The sequence below is a fragment of the Heterocephalus glaber genome, unplaced genomic scaffold (assembly GCF_053883595.1).
Source record: "Heterocephalus glaber isolate CG9 unplaced genomic scaffold, H.glaber_assembly_v1.0 deba00000122, whole genome shotgun sequence".
Lineage (NCBI taxonomy): Eukaryota > Metazoa > Chordata > Mammalia > Rodentia > Bathyergidae > Heterocephalus > Heterocephalus glaber.
Window position 1 is genome coordinate 62,014,290 of NW_028258138.1, and position 22,366 is coordinate 62,036,655.

The window sequence follows — 22,366 nt, forward strand, 5'->3', positions numbered from 1 at the left end:
TTCTCCTGCTGGGGGTCTGGGAGATATAAGGTAAAAGAAATGGACAGTGAAGGATAGGCTAATAAAGATGAGGAAGAGTCATGTCTTTTCTGGGAGTGAGCAGAGATTTTCTGGGAATTCAGGTACCACCTCTTTTCACTTTTATGGTTCTTTCCCATTATTGTCCTGGCAGTTGTCAACTATCATGGCACTGGGGGGGTCCATTAGAGTGCCAATTAAATTATAATGAAGCTAGAGGTTGTCTGGCATCACTCACTCTGGCAGCTGTCTTAGATCCAGCCACTTTTGATTAGCTCTCCTGAAGAAGTACTCGTGGCCTTTGAAGACATCCTGCTCTCGAAGATAAATAAAATTAAGGTGAGATCGAAATTAACTAGGTCACCTGGGCAGTATAAGATTAGGGTGAGATAATAGAAAACTGGTTGGAATATGTTGTGTGGATAAGTTTTTTTTGTTGTTTTATATATATATATTTTTTTAATATAAATTCTAGAAGTGTGGAGATCAGTGTTTTATTTTAAATTCTACTCATTGGATCTTGAAAAGATTTCTTAAATTGTTAACAGAAATAAGCACTAATCTATATTTTATTACATCTTAGGTCATGCTCATTTGAAGTTTTTTTCTCTTTATAATTTGTTCAATAAAAGTAATTATCAAGTTTATCTGGTATATTTAACACACAATGATAAAATAATGGGTAATATATTTGAGTTTTACAAATCTTTATAGATCCATGTCTCTACAAGCTATCATTATTTAAACTTATTTTAGAAAGTTTTATTATAGTTTGTTGCATATGTGTATAAAACAAAAATGTACATTTGCTAATGATCTACTTTATGTTATCTCCTTTTGTTATTTGAATTTAAAATGATACATGTTAAGTTATCCATAAAATGGATTCATATTGTTAATATTGTTATATATTCTTTTAGTCTTCCATTTTTCACTTTTTTTTTTTTTGGTACTGGGGATCGAACTTGGGTCCTTGCGCTTGCAAGGCAGGCGGAGAAACCACTGAGCTAAATCCCCAGCCCTCTTACTTTCATTTTTAAAATAATTTGAGATTGGGTTTTTAATAGTCTGTGGCTTACCTTAAAGATTTTAATATTACATTGAGATCATTTTGCCAAGTCATTAAAAATTCTTTGTAAACATAATTTTTAAAGACTATATTTCTTAATTGTTCCACACTATTTTTAAGCCCTTTTAGGTTATCAATTTTATATGATTAAAAAAAATTTTATGATATATACAAATAGTGTGCACCTGTGCACAATTATTTCTATCTCAAATAGCAAAGAAGAAAATTGTTTCTCTTTGCATGTGGGGGTGCTGGTAGAGAAGGGCTTAACTGGGATTTCTAAGGGTGATCTGGCCTCCACAAGGATTGGGATTAAGCCAGTCATATAATGGGGAGTTCCCGTCTTGGCAGAGAGAGTTCTTAGGAATTTTCCTCGGGAAAATATATTTGCCAGGGAAACCTCCTGTTTTCCCTCTCCAAACCCCTTAATTTCCTGTCTCAAGGTTTTGCATTTTCTGAAAGAACAGGACACCTTTGATGACATCAGCCAAACTCTGTACCATGAGTCTCTAGGCAGACACTATGTCTACTTGGTTACTTGGGATTTTGTTTTTGTGGGATATATGATTCTTTGAGGCCATAGGGTGATTTTAAGTAAGAAACTGCACTCTCTATTATGCTGAGGATGGTAGTTTTGGATGATCATCGATACTTCCTATTCATATCAACTCCTACATATGGGTATTGGTGCAAAATTCCCAAAAGGTGACCAATTTATCTATCTGGTAGTATCTGGAGCTTATCACCAGACAGATCTAGGTGGCTGAATATTCAGGATTCTAAAGTACAAGGCCTAAGAATTATCTTCCCTTCTCATATGGTCATCTGACCTCAATTTACAAAGAGTAATCTGCAGAGATAGGTTTTCCATTTCCTTTAGTAGTTTTTCTGGAGACATGAAAGATTGTATTCAGGGAAGAATTTTTTTTAACATTTATAGGGCAAACTTTATTTTTAATTTGATTGTAAATTTGTGTTTTAACATATACTACTGATGTAAGAGAGACTATGATATTTTTTAAAATTGAGGAAATACTTTTATCTTACTTGGCATCTCAGCCTTTAGGTGTTTTGGCCTGTAGAGAGAGTTAAGATAGAATAAAAACCTAGTATCTACACAAAAGGCTTCAAATTTAAAACAATATGTGTTTTCTTACCTATAAAACCAAAATATGTTATTAATATTTTGTTATATTTTCTTCTAGTCTTTCTCTTATTTGGCATTTTGAAGTAATTGAGATCAGGGTCTTTTTACTCTTCTAGCCTATTTTTAGAATTTTAAGTTATATAGAGATGATTTTGCCAAATCTCTAAAAATTCAGGGAAGATTTTTTGTGATGGGGAGTAATATACAGTAATAGGTAAAAGAGTGTGGGACAAGGGTCACCTCTCTCATAGTCCCACCCTTAGCCAGAGCTGCTCTGTAGCCAATTTCTGAGATGACCATCTTCCAATAATAGTCAACTACACTGCCTAATTGCCAAAGACATTGATATGAATCAGCTATTTGTACAACTCCCATGTACTGTGTAGAAAATGCTTTTGTCTGGGAAAAGGGCAGTGTTGGCAGAGTCAAGGGCTGTACTTAGAGTTGACTGGATCCTTTGGGAGACCAGGTTTCTCAAAAACTGCATTTGCTACTCAGCTTCTGTTTTCCCTGCTCCAATCCCCTCAATCTAGTGTCTCAAGGCTCTGTAGTTCCTAGACTGAATTTGGAGGCAGAGATAGTAATAATTATGTCATTGGATTGGATACAGATCAGGACAGTAAATGTATTCCAGAATGGAAAGGGTAGCTAGTAGGGGAAGACAGTAGGGTACCCAGGGCAGAGTGCCCAGTGGTATATTGTTACCGACATTATTAAGATTTTGGAGCTTTAAGATTTGTGGTGATCTTTAAAGTAGGCCAACTTGTAGTTGGTATTAATGTTGTTGCTAATTTCTACAGACTGTGCATCTCTTATTTCCTACAACTGGGATGACCTTGCCCACATCTCTGCCCTGGTTGTGCATTGAAGTGATGGCAGATTCAGGGTCATGACTTTGCTTCAGTCATTGAGTGTGGGGAAAAAAGGTCAGTAATCCAGACCCATAGATGACACTGGCTTTTGTTTAAATGGCCAATTTTCTGGGGAAAGCCCAGGTAATTCTGTTGAGACTGTAGGTCTTTTTTTGTCCCAGCTTTATAATAAAAGGGGTGCTAATGGAATCTGCCCTGTCTGAGGAATTATAAATTCTTTGGTACGAAGGATAATGAAAAAAAGAAGAAGAAAAGGCTTCTATCACTTAAAGTCAAAGTGTCCTCAAAGGTTTTCCTTTTATCACTAATTCACTTCAGTAAGGAAGGGATATACCTTACTCATAAAAGTCTTTGACAAATAGGTTAGTTCTTAAAAATATGATGTAAAGTCACAATACTCTGAGACCCTCATGTGATATTCCCCAGCATTTCAGATGCCTGTCTGACTCAGTTTCTTAATTTATGGGCTCTTCAGTGAGAAGGAATGCTGTGGCACCAAGGAGTAAGCAAGGACTTTGTAAGTGGAAAAGTGTTGGCCAACAGTGTTTTCAAGGCAATACTCCCTGGGGTAAAGTGACTCATGGGGAAATCCTAGGCAGATAGCATTAGCAAGCTGTAAACTCCCCAGGTCCTTCAGAGCAGGAAAATAATAGTAATTCTGTAGACCCACTATCTTGAAATTTCTTCACATTTTCATCTTTCCTTCAAACCTCACATATTCCCCCCTCACCACAACTGAATTCCTTGCCCTTTATCTCCATACCCTCTAGCCTAAAAGATTCACTATCACTGCTCTAGGTTCTTCAGATATTTCCTCCTCTCTCTAAGGTTTCTCAGGGTCTACTTAACTCTTCAAATATGTTAGCAGCAACTCCCCTTCAAAACAGTCTTCCATAAGATTCTTAATGTCATTTAGATATTTTTCCTTGCCTTTCACTGGGAAAGTTCTAGAAAGAGAAGTCTGCATTTGGATCATGCCTTTTTCTTACTTCTAAACCTCTTGGGTCCATTGGCTCTAAATTTTTTTTCTGTTTTTTGATACTGGGGATCTAACTTGGGACCTTGTGCTTGCGAGGCAGGCAGTGGAACCACTGAGCTAAATCCCCAGCCATTGGCTCCAAATTATTCTTTGAAGGGTTGCTAGCAATTGTTTAATCATGAAATCCAACTTTTCTCCCATCTTCTAGTCTGCTTTCAGTTGCGTTGTACTCTTCTGAGTCTATAGAACTCCTGGACTTTAAGTTGGTTTCGCATTTTTGTTTTTGATCTCATTGTGGGTCCATGAGGCTTGTTTTCAACTCTCTTACTCTTCACATTTTTCATTCCTTCTCTTGGGAAGCTCATTCACTTCTAGGGCAGCAGCTAGGAGGAAACTCTTGGATATACACCGTGTGATAAAAAATATAGTGAATGTTTAAATTTAAAAATTTATTATAGTAAATGACATATCGCCATTGATCCCCTTCAAAATAATCCCCCTCTTGTGCCACTTTCTAAAGTTGTTCTGGAAGTTCTTTTTCACAAGTGTCTTTAGTTACACTGTCATGGCTGCCTTAATGTTCTAAATCAGTTCAAAACACTTATTTTTCATGTTTACTTTGTCTTTGGGAAAGAGCCAGAAGTTACACTGTGCCAGATCCAGTAAATAAAGTGGATGAGGACAAACCATAATGTTTTCTTGAGCCAGCCTTTTGATTGGATGGCACTTGGCAGCAGCATTCACAGTATTTTTTATCACACCTCATGAAGACACTCACAAACTTCCAGAACTACAGTACTTCAGAAAGTGGCAAGAGCAATGGGATAAGTGTATTCAAAGTGAGAGGGATTAATGACAGTATGCCTTTTATTGTCATAACTTTTCAAAATGAAACCATCACTGAATATTTTGATTATACTTCATATATATACAACATTTTCTTGACTTTTACAGATACTCTTTGCCAGAGATCTCTATGTAGAAATAACCATCATATCCCAATCATTACCCATGTGAAATTACTATTTGTTTGTGTCCAGTCTGTTGGACTGCTATTGATATTTCTGTTGTGGAAATAGCTTCAGAGATTTAAGTGACTTGCTCAAGGCCACATGATGAATAAATAATAGGGCTAGGGTTCAAACTAAGTCTGCCTACCTATAAAGCCAGCTGGGATTTAGTATCCTGGCCTCCCTCCTTGCCTTCCTTCCATGCCAGCCTCTACTTCCTTCCTGGGCAACTTCTAGCACCTTCCATTACCTGACAACATCTGGCATTTAAAGCCTTCCTCTAGAGCTTCATGTCTTATATTCCATCTGAAGAGCTCTTCTCACATTCCTACCGCAAACTATATATGACTCTGTGATTTTTAAAACTCATTATCTCTTCATGGAAAGTACTGGCCAGGTTAAGTCTCACTGACATAAAACTCTCCTGACTGTAAGTTTGTTGTTGTTATTTTTGTTTTGGCAAACAAAACTACTTAGCCAGCTCTTGATGCAGATTTGTTATTTAGAGGGTACAAGTTAAGTACTGTATATGTCATTACAGGTATAATTTGAGATCCCTTTTTGAATGTGGCTTCTAAGAGCCCTTGAGTTAAGCAAGTATTAGACTCCCTAATACAACCTCTAGTATCTCCTATTCCTTTTTGAGGCATGAATATTGACTGTAAAAATCTGTGTGGTGGATATAGAGCTCAAAGATGACCATTACAGTGTTATTTATAGTACTCAAAAGCGGAAAATACTAAATGTCACTTTAAGAAAATGGGTGATCCTATTATGAATATTATAAAGCCATTAAAAATAACTTTTGCAAGGGATTTCATATAAATGGGGAATGACTTTAGTTAGATACATTAACATCAAAAGAATCAAAACAAGCAACAATAGCAAAAGTGACAAGAAGCAGGATATAAATTACCTATTTATTAATATCTCAGATATACAATATAAAATATGGGAGGAAACATAATATAAAATATCCAGAGAAAAACTTTTTGATTAAAGGATTATTAGGAGGTTTTTTTTTTTTTTTTTTTTTTTGCTTTCTTACAGTTTTCTCTACTTTGTGAGTTTTTTGCTGTGATGGCCTCTTATCATCAAAGTAATGCAATAACTTACAACAAATAAGAACACAGGGATAATTCTCTATGTTTGGGATTCACAGAAGTCAATCTGGGGTTCAGCAGTTGTTACAAAGGTTCAATATATAATTTAGCTGATGACTGTAATTTATTATAAAAAAGGTACATCAAAGAATTTATTGTAGCAAAATCCAGAGGAAACCTTTAAAGAGTCCTCTTTCCCGGTATAGCTGCACAAGAGGTGCTTAATTCCTGCAGCAGTGAGCAAGAGGTGCTTAATTCCTGCAGCAGTGAGCGTGAGAACATGCATGAGTATCATTAGACACTGCATGCCTACTGTTTTCACTGGGGGGTGGTCACACACAGTGTGCCTAGCATGGACCAAAATTTGAGACTCCCACAAAGGAAGGGGCCATTAACCATATTGTGGATAGAAAATATTGAGGTACAGTGACCTACTCTTATAAGGACATAATAGAACCTTCTCCAAACTTGGCCTCTTATGCCAGCCAGGGGGCTAAGCTTGAGCAACTTTTAAAGCTAGCAGTGTCAGGCCTGCTATGTTAACTCTTTTCTGCATATACTTTGCCCTAATGCCTCACATTTCCAAATTTTGTTAGGTAATAAGTACCAGAATTCTTTTTTTTTTTTTTTTTTAGACTTGCTCTTCCATCAAAAACACTCAATTTATTCCACAGTGGCCTTTCAAAGTCCAGGAAGGGAAGCTGATTTTGTTATGCACAAGATTTAAGGGGATCCTGTCTGTGCATTTGTTTTTTTTTAATTTATATATTAATTGGTACATTTTAGGTATACAGTACATTTACATTTATCATTGGATGTTTGTACCTGTACATGATGTATCTTAGTTCTTATTTTTTTCCCCATTACCTGTGCGCCCTTCACCCGCTCCACCCTTCCCTATTTACATAGACTTTATTTCCATTTTTTTTTCTTTCTCATAATTTTTCCTTTCCTTTCTTCCCTTTCCCGTTCCTGTCCTGCTACCCCTCCACCTTTGGACCTTTTCCTATTTCAAATTATCAATTATTCATTTTAATCATTTTAATCCTTATTTACACTTTCAGTTTCTCACACTAGAGATACTATTTGGGATTTACACCTGTGTGTCCTATTTATTTCACTTAAGAGTATGGCCTCAATCCTCCCACCCACACCTTTCTCACGGCCAGAGAGGTGGCCCCTGAGCAGGACCAGACTGAGGCTGGCGTGGAGCCTGGGGAGCATAATGAGTGCCACACTGCCAGCTTCTGGCTCCTGGCTTTGTTTTCTTTCAGCTCTAACTGCTTAAAAATCAATTAGCCAGCAGTCTCTAGAACACAAGAAACACAGAGCTCACTGTCTCAGGAAGGTAATTCCTGCCAGCCCTAGGGTTTGCAGTGCAGTTTGGCTTCCCTTTTGCAAACAGAGTGAGTCAACATTTCTCTGCTGGGGACCAGCTAGGGCAGTGACTTCATGCCCATCTGCTGGCTCCTGGGGAGATGTCAAGACATGGGTTCCTATGCTTATTTTCTATTTTCATCTCTGTTCTGGTTGATGGTACCGCTTCCTCATCATGGTCTTTGATAGTGCAGGACAGGAAAGTGATTGGATGAAGTTGCTCATGCTGCTCCCCTACTGCCTCCTATGGTCTCCCAGCACCTGCGCCGACACCTGTGCACATAGCTAAGGTGCAGGTTCAGTTTAACATGGGTGTTCTTGTTCTTTCCACTCCTTTCCTCCCACTCTTCCTCCAGCCTGTATGCAGGGGCATCTGAGACCCCTTTGGGCATCTGAACAAAGCTTTTATCATAATGGAGGCAAGCTCCCGTCTTTTACTCTGTTTTACCAAGCAGAAAAGCTTGTACTTTTCTTTCTTTCTTTCTTTTTTTTTTTTTACTATGTCCAGGCTTTATCCTTCATGAGTGCTCATGGTTATATTGGTTATGTTTAAGTATAGCAGGCAATAGAATAGACAAGTTTATTTTACACACATGTTTACTTTTTATTTTCACTTCCCCACACTTTATAGTAATGTACATTGATGAAGATGAAAATGAAATAATTGAATTATCATCAAACAAAACGTTCTTCATCATGCTAAGGATTCCAGAGGAGTGTATTACTGAAGAGGAATTGCCTCACCTGCTCACTAAAAGGGTAATTATGATTTACACATTGTTTATTGGGCTTTTCTTCTTTTTATCTTGATTACTGGATTTTAGCCTGAGACTATGAGTTTGAGTTCTATCAGAACAATTGGCACAGAGCTTTATAATCCGTAGCTTTAATTTTTTTGTCTAGATTTTAGCAGAATGATGCTTATAAATGTATTTTCTGTAGTGAAAGGCCAGAGGGAAGAGCTCTGACCTGCAGCTTTGTGTACCCTGGAACACAGTGTCTCATTCTCTCACACTGCTGGTGTATTTGATCCAATCTATGGTATTCATTGAGGATATATGACGTGCTAGACAACATGCTTCAGTGGGCTCACAACTCAAGTAGAGGTAGCAATTAAATGGTTATAAAACAATGCAGTATATCTATTATTGAGATACACAAAGTGTGTTTATAGCCACAAAGGAGGGCCATCTGAACTGCCTGAGGTGGGATGGAGGCAGGCAGAGCCTGTTGGAGGATGGGATATTCAGGATGAGTTTTGAAATATAAGGTAAGAATGTTTTGCGTAAAAGGGTATGGGACATTCGGGGCTCTGCCAAGTAGCGTACTATGCCTGAGCTCACTCTCAGGGTGAAGTTGAAGAGAAAGGTAGGCAAAGGTGATGAAAGTTCTCCCATTCTTTGGAAAGGCACTGAAAGATTTTAATCAACAGACAACATGGTCAGAATTTATTTTAATTTTTTTGTGTGATAGCATAGAAAAATGCAAGGAAGAGAGCAGTTAGAAGGTGTTCTAGCAGTCTAGCTGAGAAATGAGGGAGGCTGACTTAGGGCAGTGTCAGGGGAAATACATTCAGTGATGTTTAACAGGTGTCCTCACTCAGCAGGACCAAATGACTGGTTGGAAGGTAGTGAGGCAGAGTGTGACTCAGCTCTGGCTGGGAGGTTGGGTAGATGGGGTGGAACTGCATGAGCCTCTTGTGCAAAATGAGGGCTCTTCAGCTAGAATGTGAGGACTGTGGGCCAATCTTGGCTTGTCAAAGACAGTCTGGTTGAAAGCCAGATCCAGAAGACCTTATAAAAAGCTTAATAGGGCTTATTTTCAATTATACCATCACAAAAGACTTCATTCTATAAAATAGAGTAAGTGTTCTAAGGAGCAGAGGAAGTCAGTTTTACAGATAGGAAAGAGTGAAGAAAGTAGAAATGAAAGCTAAAAGTGGCATAGTCACTTCAAAGTTACTCTCTTGTAAGGTGAGGACAGAGAAACAGAACAATCGAAAAATAACTGATTGGTTTATGTATTATTTCAGGCTATCTTTTTTTTGTAGTAAAGATTAAGATGGAGGGAACTTCATTATCATGCCAATTGAAACTGGCCTATTTGGGGAAATTTGACTGTCATATGACCTTGATTTCTCATGAGGTCAGATGAATAGCATAATTTGGTGATGTGGAATTTAAACTTGAATGACTCCATCTTGACATTTAGCTTGGTCCTTGCAGTAACTTAGCAAGAAACAGTGGTTTCCTGTAATTTTTATTTAATACTTTTTTTCTTTTGATTATGCTTCTAGGCGGCAGCCTGACCAAAACTTAGGACATTAGCATTATGCTCAGCATCATTTTGGACTCCTGTTGTTAAGATATCATTCGTTAATTATGACAGCCTCATGAACACACATTTCTTTGAGTTTTTGTTGTTCCAGCCAAAGAAGAACCATTTGATGTTCAAATGATGGAGTTACACAAACATATAAAACTTTTGAGAGGGTAGAATGTACCAGAAAGATTGCTGTTATGACTATTGGTAGGGTAATGCCTAGCATTTCAGTTATCTTCCTTAGCCAAGGTTCCCATAAATCAAACCAACTAAAATCAAGTGGATCAAAGGATGAGATGGACAAGGAGTCTATCCCTCTTACTTAAGTGTCTACAATACCCAGTTAGTTATCTATGTGCAGAAAAAGTACCAGCAACTGCCCAGATTCCTCTTTGTTTAGTTAGTAGTAGTAGCTCTATCATCTAGCATAACAGCACAGGGTTAAATTAAAGCAAAGGGCTAACTCTATAAGAGAGACCACTAGGACAATTTGAACAAACTGTTTCATTAGAGATGTTGCTAAAGTTATTTTCTGCGTGCACTAAGAGATCACTTAGGGCCTGTAAAGATTTGGGTTTGACAGGACAGCTCCAACACTGTCAAATTACCCCAGAAGCTATGATTGTGGAGTTCTAAACACAGAATTATCCAGCACAATTAAAGAGACAGAATAAACAAGGAAAAATTAAGACAAATAAAAATCTTATTATGATAGAGAGATAATCATGATTGTTCCAATTACAGTCTTAGGAGCAACTATGATTGCCCTGATGATAGTCTTGGATAAAGCTGCCTACACCATGAAGTTAACTTCTCTTCCTTGTTTATGGTCTGAATGTCTCTGGTTGTGACATTAGGTGTTTTGGTGAACTCTCTGTGGCTGTGTTAATCATCTTTGTTTTACTGTAGCTGCATAGCTGAGACAATAACCTTACAAGGAGGGGAAAGGTTTGTTTTGACTCATGGTTTCAAGGGTTTAGATCCATGGTCACTTGATGTGATCCATTGCCTTTGAGCCTGAGGTGACATAGTATACCTGACAGGGAGTGTTTTGCAGAGAAAGGTGCTCACCTCATGGCAGCCAGGAAGCAAAAGAAAGAAAAGAAGGAGCTGTGGTTCCAATGTCCCCTTCAAGTACACATCCCAGTGACCTAACTTCTTTCCACTAGGTCCTGCTTCCTAAAGGTTCCACACCTCCCAGTAGTGCCATAGTAGTGCCATTAGCCTTTTAGCTAATGGACCTTTGGGAGACACTTAACCAAACATAGTATCTGTCTTCATTTCCGAAATTGGACCACATTTCATTTCATGAAGTAGAGTAACTGTCCATTGGAGATTTTTTGTGTTAAGAAAATCTAAGCAAGACCTGACTGTTTTTCTGCCATTGTGTGATCTAATGCCATGAATCGTCTTTCTGGCTTTCATTTGATTCCTACAAAACCTTCTGAAGGCAGTGACACCATCTATTTAGTATCAGATCATCTGTGTGAGATGTGACAGCTCTTTTTATCACAGGAGTTTGGGTCCTGTGATGATTACTCCAGCTTTTCCTTCTTATTCTTTTCTTTGTGAATATTGTATCTGCAGTTCCTCTTCCTCCTTTCTTTCCACCTACTTCCCAGACCAAGACTGCTGGGTGAATCGTTTCTTGCTACGTTCCTCTTGCTTGCTTTTTAAATTGAGGGTTTGCATTTGCTGAGCAAAAATGAAATTAGTAAGCATGTGCATTTGTTTAGATATGTATCTGTTGACAGAGACAGATGTGAGCGAAGTCTGCAGGTGTTTTTAGCTATCACTGTGCCAGCTCCTCACTGGGCCATGCTTCAGAGTCATCATCTGGGTTCTAACTGTGATGCTGAAAAGTGGTTACATTGGTGACTTTGAAATCATTGGTGAACACAGAGCAGGGAAAATTGTGAGCCACACAGGGGTGTTGAACAAGTATGAAGCAGTCCACTCCAGCTTTGATGTGCAGCTCAAAGACCTCAAAATATGGTGGAACTACTTGCTCCTATCCTGTCAGTTTGATTTCATTATACTGACAACCTCAGCTGGCATGGATCACAAAGAAGCTAGATGAAAACACATATCAGGAAACTAATCCTGGGATAACTTTTCTAAAAATATAAAATATTACATAAAATATAATGCCTCAGTGGAAAAAAATATAATGCAATCGTGTTCAACCACATGTTCTGGGTTACTATGAAGTTAGGATGTATATCTCTGGTACAGGATGGAAAGATTAATCAGAGCCTGATGAAAGATTCTATAACATAATATCAGTAGTTCATATCCAAAATTTACAACTAACCTCTTTAGAGAGATAAGAAACAGGCAGGAAAAGTAATAGACAATTCCAAGGTGAGAAATCTCAAAGAATTAAATACATGTAAAGCAGCTGATTGGGGTTGCACATGCCTGTAATCCTAGCATTCAGGAGGCTGAGGGAAGAGAATCACTATGAGTTTGAGGCCAGCCTGGGGTATGAAGTGAGTTCAAGGCCAGCCTGAACTATTTAGGGAGACCCTGTCTCAACAAACAAACAATGAAAATAGTGAATACATTTGTCTTTATTTAAAAATAAATGAAATACATGGAAGGAGGCTCAAACTTACTAGTAAGCAAGGCAGTACAAACAATATGAAATACAGTTTTACATGCTTCATATTGATAAAAGTTTGAAAGTCTTGTAAGAATGTGAGAAATGGAACATTATTAGGAGGAAAGTAAAATGGAGAACAATTTTGCAAGATTTAGTTGAGATGAAGATTACCTGCTTTCAGACTCAGCAAATCCATTTCTTGGCATATTCCCAGAGAAAATCTTCTGAGGACAAGATGCCTAGATCCTTAAAGATGATTGCTTCAACCTCATTTGTATTAGGGAAAATTAGAAGTGATGTGTGTGGCCATCAGCAGGGAGGAACTGAGCTGGTGGAATCATGTACTGGAAATTTATGAAGGAGCTAGACCAAATAAACTCCACAGAGATGTACCCTACATGTAAATCTTAAATATAATTTTGATTAAAATAGTAAGTCTTAGAGGATTATGTAGCATATGACACCTTAATTTGAATAAAAACACCAATTAAATAGCATATTGTGATGATTAGATATAGAAATAGTAATTTACAGACATGTGCAAAGAAAGGATGCCAGCATCAGGAAGATGATTCATATTAGGAGAAGAAGGAAAAATTAAATAAGGTGTAGAAGTCACTTTGGCTTTATTTTGCTTCTTTCTTTTCCTTCTTTCATGGAACTGGGGGTTGAATCCAAGGCCTTGTGCATGCTAGGCAGGTGCTGGACCATTGAGCTACACCTCCAGCCCTTCTTTTGTTTCTTAAAGATCTGAGTTCAATAAAGATGTTCCCCACCTTCCCATAGTTCAACTTAATGATTTTCTGGCCTATAGTGGTATGAAAGCACACCCATAGAGCCTTTTTTTTTTTTTTTTAAATTTTAAGACAGGGCCTCGCAATGTAGTTCAGACTGGCCTTAAACTCTCTATGTGGTCCACCTAGGTTGGCCTTGAACTTGTGGCAATCTTTCTGCCTCAGCATCCTAAGTGCTGGGATTACAGGCATGCACCACCATGCCTGGCTTATGCAACCATTTTGTTTTTTGCTTTCAGTACAATATTCAATAAATTACGTGAAATATTCAGTACTATGTTGTAGTTGTATGTTGTAGACTAGCTTTGTGTTGAGATTATCTGCCCAACTGTAGGATAATGTAGATGTTCTGGGCACATTTAAGGTAGGTTAGACTAAGCTATGAAGTCTGGTAGGTTGGGTGTATTACATGCATTTCACCTTACAAAATTTTCAAGTTACAGTAGTTTCATTGGGATACACCACATTGTAAATTAAGGAGCATCTGTTTGGTAAAATATAGAGGCATGAAACTTTGGTGGTCAGAACACAGGGGTCATTTTTTAAAAAGATGGTGTGCAGTATTTCTTGCATAAAATAAAGCCTCCATATCTTTGCAACTTGTTACTTTGTTGCTTTGTCCAGGGCAGTGCTAGTGCTCTTAGTTTGTCTCAGCATGGGTGTTTCTCCTACAGTGACACTCTGGAGAGGGGAAGAAAGTGATGTACGTGATATACCTGGCACTGAATGGCCTGAGCTGATGGCCCCTGCCACCACTTTTACTCCTTTCCCTGGCCTGTGGGGCCTGTGTGGGCTCGAGTTGCTGATCACTGACTGCTGTCATTCCCAAGGCCACAGTGTGTCAGGGAAATTCACAAGAGAAGTGAGAATTCCCAGCTGAGTCACCTAGCCCTTATGAATGAGGTTCTTTTAACTTGAGGTTTGTTTTGATAGACGCACACCTTCCTATCTTAGTCCAGAGCTTCTAGAGAGACTAATTCCTGGCTAGAGTGGAAAGTCCTTTGTTTGGGGGTACTTTTGCTTTGTCAGGAGATATGTAAAGTGATCGTTAGTAACCTCTGTGTTTTTTCCTGTTTATTTAGCTCACAGGGGTGTACAGTACATCACCATCTCTGAGTCGATATTTCATGTCAGTTGAAATAGTGGACTTCAGGTAAGAGTATGGACCATTATGTTTTGGTCTCTTTCTCTGGAAAAAACATGTACCTACCCTGCCTGCCCCATTTACCATTTGCCCAGGACAACTCTCCTGAGCTTCAGAGTGGGAAGGAAACCAGTACTAGAACCACAAAGGCTGCGCTATGATGGTCTTTGGCTATAATTTAGCTTAACTCTCTTATTTTACAAATGAGTCTTCACAAACCATACATTTCCCAAACCATAATATTAATAGTCCAGGAGAAGAAGCATGTAAAGCCAGTGGTAATGCTGTGGGATAATGTCTTAGTATTTATCTTGTCATTAGCACACAATACCTGACACCCACAACTTAAAGGTTTATTTTGGCTCACAGTTTGTAGAGGTTTCTGTCTATGGTTGTTGGGCTCTAATCAGGAAGGTATGGTACAAGGCCCTGGGTGGAGGGTAGCTACTCAAAGCATGAAAGATAGGAAGTAGAGAGAACAAGGAAGGAGCTGGGGAGGGAGATAAACCATTCCATGAGACACCCACACTGACGCACTTTTTTCAGCCAGACCCTACCTCCTAACATCCAGCCAGTTAGCTATACCACCCCCTTAATCCAATCACTTCCCCCAAACCCTGCCTGTGATCATATGAAGCCTTCAGGGGACATCTAGATATAAATCATAACAGATCAAAATGGACCAGAAATCTAGACATAGTGTCAGGCTTGCTTTTTCCTCCTTTATAGGCCCTGTTATGGTTTAAGTCTCATGCGGTCATAGGTGGGGGTTTTTGGAGGTGGCTAGATTAGGGTGTGTGCTGCTAGGATTAAGGGTACATGATTACTAAAGTAGTCCACTGATTGGTCTAGCATAGTTCTGAGTGTGGACAATGGGAAAGCCCACCCTGGGTGTGGCTTGCACCACCCAAAAGGGGGTTAGTAACCTGGAAGAGATAAAAGGGAACGGCTTCTGTCCTGCTGCTTGGTACTGCTGCTGCTTCTGCTGCTGCTTCACTGCTTTACTGTCTTCTGCCTGCCCTGCCTTGTCATGGACTGTTTCTCCTCTGCGATGCCCCTCTGCCATGCCACCCTGCCTTGGAGCCAGGTGACTATGGACTAAAACCTCTACAAACTGTGAACCAAAATAAACCTTTCCCTCTTTAACTTTGGGTGTTGGGTATTTTGTCTCAGCAATGAGAAAAGTAACTAAGATAGGCCCCCAAGGCACATGCTACCTAAAGGTGACATCCTTGACATTGGTTCCTTTAATCACAAACCGAAGAGAAAAGCATAATCAGAACCTATACACTGCATCAGTCACTTTCCCACTGCAGAAACAAAATAGCTGACAGCTTGAAGGAGGGGAAGTTTACTTGGGCTCATGGTTTCAGTGCATGGTTGATTGGCTCCAAGGCAGAAGTGGCATGGCTGAGGGGCAGGATGGAGAAAAGATGCTCAGCTTGTGGCAGTCAGAAGGCAGAGAAAGAGAGGAGGACCCAGGGACAAGAATGAGCCCTTCCACATCATGCTCTCAATGGCTCACCTCCACCTAGGCCCAGCTCCTAACAACTATAGCACCAGCACGATCCTGTTCCCTTCCAACACCTTAGAGATTTTATATCTAAACCACAACATACACTTTCTTATATCCCCTTGACCTAACATACATTTGCAAGATTGTGGCAAAGATGAGTGAGGAAAGATCCTGAGAGCCTTTAGGGTCTAAGAATCCAGCGCTATGTTGTAGGTCAAGAGGAGCTGGGTCTGTATAACGGGGATGGGGCTAGACATTGAGAAAACAGAAAAATGAGTGAAATATGATAGAAATCAGGCCAAGACTAAATGTCAGAAAATCTGTTTAAAAATTATTTGATAGGAGACCCCCCAAAGACTTTATCATTGTGCACAAAGAAATTTTCCCAGAAAAAAATTATTTTATCTTTTAAAGTCCAGCAGAGTGTCTAAAATGTTTACTCAAGAAATAAAAGCCTTCCCTTCCAGAAGGACACTTGCATGTGGCAAGAGACACCCACATCTCTGGCATTTTGTGTCTGCAGAGGGGTACTGACCTTGGTCTGGGAACAGTCCAATGGGAACTTGGAAAGTTCCCTTTGATTTAACAGTTGCTGGACCACTCCAGTGTGTGTGTAGCAAGGGAGCTGAGACAAAGCCCACAGAACTCACTGGTTCTCAAAACAAAAAGTTCTTCTTCCCTCAAAATTTAGATGTATGCAAATTTACTCAGTGATCTGGCATGAGAGGGCCTGGGACGAGATAGCCAGGCTGGGTAGACAGCCTGAGCGTCTCACTCAGCTTTTGGCCTGATCTTCTGAACTTCCATCTTGGCCCTTTTCATTAGTCAGCCCAAGTCCTTGACAATGGGCACACAGAGTGTCTGCCTGTCTACATGTTGACCATCATTAGCAATAATTAAAGGGAAGAGCTCAGAGGATAAATAATGACACCTGAAAACTAGTGTAGCTGGATTGAAGTTTTGTTTTTTTGTGGTGCTGAAGTTAGAACCCAGGGCCTTGTGCATGCTAGGCAAGCGCTTCACCACTTCCCCAGGCCTGGAGTTTAAAAGCGATTTTTTCTGGTCTACCTTTAATGGAATCTTTGAAATTGTGCATTTCTTTAGAGTCCAAACTCTATATTATTCCATTTGATCCAGAGTTTGGCACATTTCTTGGCCATAGTAGATGGAATTGTTAACCAGTGTAAAATGTGATTATTGGCTTATGTGGTCTATGGCCGCCAGAGGGAGCTCTTTGGCTTTTCTTAGCAGAGACAATGGCTTGGTTCACTGCTGATGGGGAACAGGGAATCCATAAAACTTGCCCTGGCGTTATGGTCTCAGCTGAAACCTCATGTTAATTATTTTATTTGTTGTCCTTAATCTAGGTCACCTTTAACCAAAGTAATATTATAACTTTGAAAATCCTAAATGCTGAGGTAGCATTTAAAGAACCCCATAGCCTTCTAAATAAATAAGGATAGACCTATGATTATTTCTACTCTGAAAAGGGGAAAGGTATCTTTGAAGAAGAAGAAAGGGTTTCCTCAAGGTTGGTGCTTCGGGAGGTCCCACTGCTGAGAGTTAAAGATGTTGGTCATCCTGCTCGGGGGTCTCTGGAACTGGAGATGGGACAGAAAAGTTTCTCATTTTGAAAACAAACACAGGAAGTATGACTCACAACTGGTGCACAGGCTCAGGGATTCAGAAGTTCTCACCCAGCTAATGGTAGGGAATTTTGAGCCCTACCATAAAACCTTTTTATAGGTTACCTAAAGAACTGGTTAAACTGAATATCTCTGACATGCATTTGGAGGGGGGAGCTTCATTGAGAACAGGAATGTAGGAGGAGAAAAGGGCCTGCTTTCTGGCTAGTGTTAGGATAGGCGACCTTCTTGGATAGTAGCTGGATTATGCGCGCCCCCCCCCCCCATGGCTCTCCTATTGAACTCCTAAGAGGGGCGGGAGATGGAGGGAGGAGGCTATATAAGTGGAAGATTCTTCAAGACAGAAAATGTGTAATAAACACATGTTATGGCTAAAAGTGACTTCCTGAGTTTCAGTGGGATTCTGTCGACAGATTGTGATAGCTCTGTTTGGCTTGACTTTCAGTGGTGAAAATTCCACAGCCACCTATCACCTGCAGTTTGGGGTTCCACTGGAAGATGACGGCTTTATGAAGTACATGATGAGTGAGGAGTTGCTGCTGGGCATCTTGCTACAGGACTTCCACGACCAGAGTGAACCTGGCTGTGAGGGGCTGGGGCTCGACACAGCCTCTCTCTTGCTCTATGGTAGGTAGAGAAGTAAAGAAGTCAGAATTGGAATGGTGAACAGGTGAACAGATTGAGGACAGATGGTTTGGTTTGTCATCTTTGGTGGCTTGTTCCATGCTGTGGTGGTCCTGGCCTCTGTAAGCAGACAGAGTAGTTGGAAAACATTATAGAAAAAATGAACTGTAAAGTTAGAGAGCCCTGCTGTAGAGTAGGTGGGCTCTCTGTGAGGAGTCTTCAAAGACCTGCATCTGCACCTTCACCTTGCTCAGCCAGCTTGAACCATTTCCCTCATCAGAACTTGTCACAGAGAGAGGTGTGGTGATCCATGCCTGCAATCCCAGCTACTCTCAAGGCTGAGGCAGGAGGATTGCAAATTCAAGATCAGCACAGGAAACTTGGCGTAAGTTTCATCTCATAATAAAAAATAAAAATGGTTGGAAATGTAGCTAAGAGTCAGAGTGCCTTTGGATTCAATCCCCAGTACCACAACAAAAACTTACAGTACATTGTATAATTTAAAATAATGACATTTTATAGGTATTCTTATGATTAGATTACAAAAAAGAGTTGAATGTTAAAATTTTTTCAGTATCCAAAAGGCCGCATGAACATTTTTATCATGAATTATACCAAAACAAGTACACAGACAATAACAGTTATATTCCTTTTGAAAACTGCTCACTGTGTGTGTGCGTGTGTGCGTGCGTGTGAGTATGCTGACTAAAGGGTGAACTTTCACAGTTTAGAATTGACAATCACTCCAGTTTTACCTAAGACTTTACATTCAAACCAATACATCAGACAAAATATAAATGTTTCAAATAATCTTGATTTGGGGCCGGGGATTTAGCTCAGCGGTTTCACCGCCTGCTGCACAAGCGCAAGGACCTGAGTTCGATCCCTGGTACCAAAAACACCCCTTGATTTTAAAATTAAATCTAGATTTTTAAAATTAGTGACTTTTGCTTATCTGTGTTTTGCTCTTCAGAATGAAGTGGTGAAGGTCGGTCTATGTCAGAAAGCTGTGCTCCCCTGAACTTTGGAGTCGAAGAGAATTCATTCTGTGATCACGACCAGAGGGCGGAGCCTGTCCTTCTTCCAGATCCTGTACAGAGATGGGCCCTCTCCAGCCCCACAAGGCACCAGCAGAGGCCACTCCAGCTGGCTTAGTGTGGACAAAGCAGGAAGCCAGGCCAGGTGGGGGAGATGAAGTATGGCAGTTCCCACATGGGATATCCGAGTATCCTTAAGACACTGGCTGCCTCCACTCCTGCAAAGATCCTTCTTTCTCTTTAGCACAGAGTGGTGCAGCAATGCCTTGTCTTCAGCAGGATTCCGCTAACCTGTGCTGGTGGACAGGGATGGCAGGCAGTCATGTGAGGGAGAATTGAATCAATTCCTCACGAAAATACCCCTCTCTCCTTCCCACATCTCTGTGTGTGTGATGTGTGCATGTGTTTGGTGTTACTCAGGATGCAGCCCAGGAGTGCTCTACCACTGAGCTATATTCCCAGCCCCCCTCCCTTTAAAATTTTGAGACAAGGTCTCACTAAGTTGTCCTGGCTGAATGTGAACTAGTAGTCCTCCTGCCTCAGCCTGCTCAGTGCTGGGGTCACAGGCATGCCCACTGAGCCCAGCTCTACTGTTGTATTTGATCTACCTTCAAGCCAGGAGAAGGAAGGTGTGAAGAAGAGGAAGGTACCTTCCAAGACCTAAACAGTAGAGCTCTGTGTCTACTTTCATGACTGTATCTGGGTATTTCAACAAACCTTTAACATTGCCTTAGACACATCACCCAATGTTTTCGTGAATATATATATATATATATGAGGAATTATATATATATATATATATATATGAGAGGAATCATATATATATATATATGAGAGGAATTGTGTTGCTCCTTCTCATTGTTCCTGGGACCCCTGAACACCTCCTTTGGAAACATGGAAACATGGGTCCTTTTGAGTTTCGAACATGCCTTCATCCTTTTGGATTGTCACCTCTCTTCTATTTTTATAAACTTCCATCAGAGAATCATCAAGATTGGTTAGCTTCTGCTTCTGATACCACACAGTGCCTGTGTATTGCCCAGCATCACTGGACCCCTGGAGGACTCAGTGTCTTCCAGGGTTCATTATGTGCCTTATTGCAGTTGGTTGTGAAATAGGAAGAACCACTGTCCTTTTGAAGTAAACTGCTGGAAGCTTATGCCTGCTCATTTTGGGGTTGGGAGGAATGTTATTGACTGTATCAGTCATTGATAGATGCAAAATTGACTGTTATAAGGGAACAAACAGTATGTGTTGTTAAAATTGCCTTGCTGTAAATTTTTTGGATGAATTTTGTGCTCACATGATGGGAGATTCCTAGCCCTGGTATCAAAGTAAAATCTGACATGTGAGAGGCAGCTGTACATGGCTGTGTGTTGGTATAGATTTGACTTGAGCTCTTTTGGAATAATGTGAATTTGCTTTCTTATTTAACTAGAAGATACATGTAACACATTGTCTCATTGTAAGGACAGTTCCTTAAACTAGTGAATTTCTTTGTATTTTTTACATGTCAAACATGAACTTTAGTGTGTCTGTACTTTTTAGAAAACAATGAAGACTTTTAATGGAGATTGATTTAAAACATTTACATAAATTATTTTTGCATTTGCATGTTGCATTCACCTTTTCTGTATTTGTGTTGAATCTCCAGAGCCATGTGTTTGGGCTGGCATTTTCTTGGGATTAGAAGTGATCTTTTCCTGTCCTTGATGGTAGCTTCCTCTTCCATAGGAATAAGGTGGAGCTGGGTTTGGTTGGGCTGGGCAGTGTCCTCCTCTCTGTTCCAGGGAAAGCAGGGGTGAAGCTATCTGTCCTCTCTTCTTCCTTTGAGGGTCCTTTCTGGCAGGACTATGTATCTAAAAGGGCTAGAAGGATAGCCTTGTCTGTGTCTGGACACAGAATTTGGTTTCATTTTTCCGTTCTCCTTTGGAAAGCACCAAGTTGCAAGTACCTTGCCTTGGGTTTTGACAACTTTGAAGTCATAGAGAGAAGAGAAGCCTTTTTGAGGTTTGACTTTTGGGTCCAATTGATATGGAAAGAATTAATTTTGTGTGCCTAAAGCATTTTGAAGTGCTTGAAAAAATATACTTGCATATGCTATACATTGTTTTGCCATTGGAGATAAATTTACTGGTCATCACACATTGTAATTATTAGCATAATACCTGGTGCACAGTAGGGTTTCAACAAGTGTCTGCAAAATAATTGAAGGATGTGAGATGAAAAACTGCTTTTTTCTGGAAGTCACTTCAGTACAGATAAAATGCAGATAGCTAGATTAGCAAAAACACTCTCTTGGCTCCACCAGTAGAAATCCTAGCCATACATATGCAGTAATCTCTGCTTTCTTTTCAACTTAATTTTGTTGTATAGATTAAAATTTTTTTTTAATGATACTGGTGATTGAATCCAGGGGCTTGAGATTACTAAAATGTAGCTTTACCAATGAGCTACACCCCCAGACTCTAAGTGATGTGTCCTATGGAAGGCTATAGTGGATACCAGAGGAGAAGAAGACAATAAGAAAGGAAGATGTTCCTGTTATTTGGAAGTCAAGATGCACAGATGAAACAGGAAACAAGGGGAAGATATACCCATATTTACCCGGGCATGTTTTCTGGGATCCCAGTTTTCTGGGAGCCTGAGGCAGGAGGATCACAATTTCAAGCCCAGTCTGGACAGCTCAGTGACTTAGACTCTGTCTCAAAATAAAAATGGGCTGGGAAAGTAGCTCAACGTAAGTGCCCTGGGTTCAATCTTCATTACAAACAAAGCAAAATAAAGGAACAAACAAATTCCCTATTTAACACCAAGGTCCAAATGTAAAAATTAAGACCAACTATGGCCGGGGATGTAGCTCAGCAGCCTAGCAGCTGTCTGGCAAGCACGAGGCCCTGAGCTGGATTCCTGGTACCCCCCCCCCCAAAAAAAGAAAAAAAAAACAAAACTCAAGTGTAGGTTGTGGGAGGCCAGAGAGAAGAGTGGTCAATGTAGTTTAAGTGGAGAAGGAAAGACTCAAGCTGAGCTAGACTCACTGGTGGGATCTGAATAGTAGATTTGCCTCCCTTGGCATGTGTTCATGTGTTCTTAGGATGAAGGT

At 39.9% G+C, this 22,366-nt stretch overlaps 1 protein-coding gene across 1 annotated transcript in view; it reads left to right on the forward strand.

The window, feature by feature from the left end:
• The window catches only part of CUNH3orf52 (chromosome unknown C3orf52 homolog), a 28,187-nt gene extending 8,429 nt beyond the window's left edge, over positions 1-19,758 (forward strand). The window contains exons 3-6 of the mRNA XM_004835737.3: positions 8,207-8,334; positions 14,379-14,449; positions 18,048-18,229; positions 19,200-19,758. Of these exons, the coding sequence (XP_004835794.1) occupies positions 8,207-8,334; positions 14,379-14,449; positions 18,048-18,229; positions 19,200-19,204 (386 nt within the window). The 3' untranslated portion in view covers positions 19,205-19,758. The remainder of the gene's footprint in view (positions 1-8,206; positions 8,335-14,378; positions 14,450-18,047; positions 18,230-19,199) is intronic.
• Positions 19,759-22,366: the final 2,608 nt, after the last annotated feature.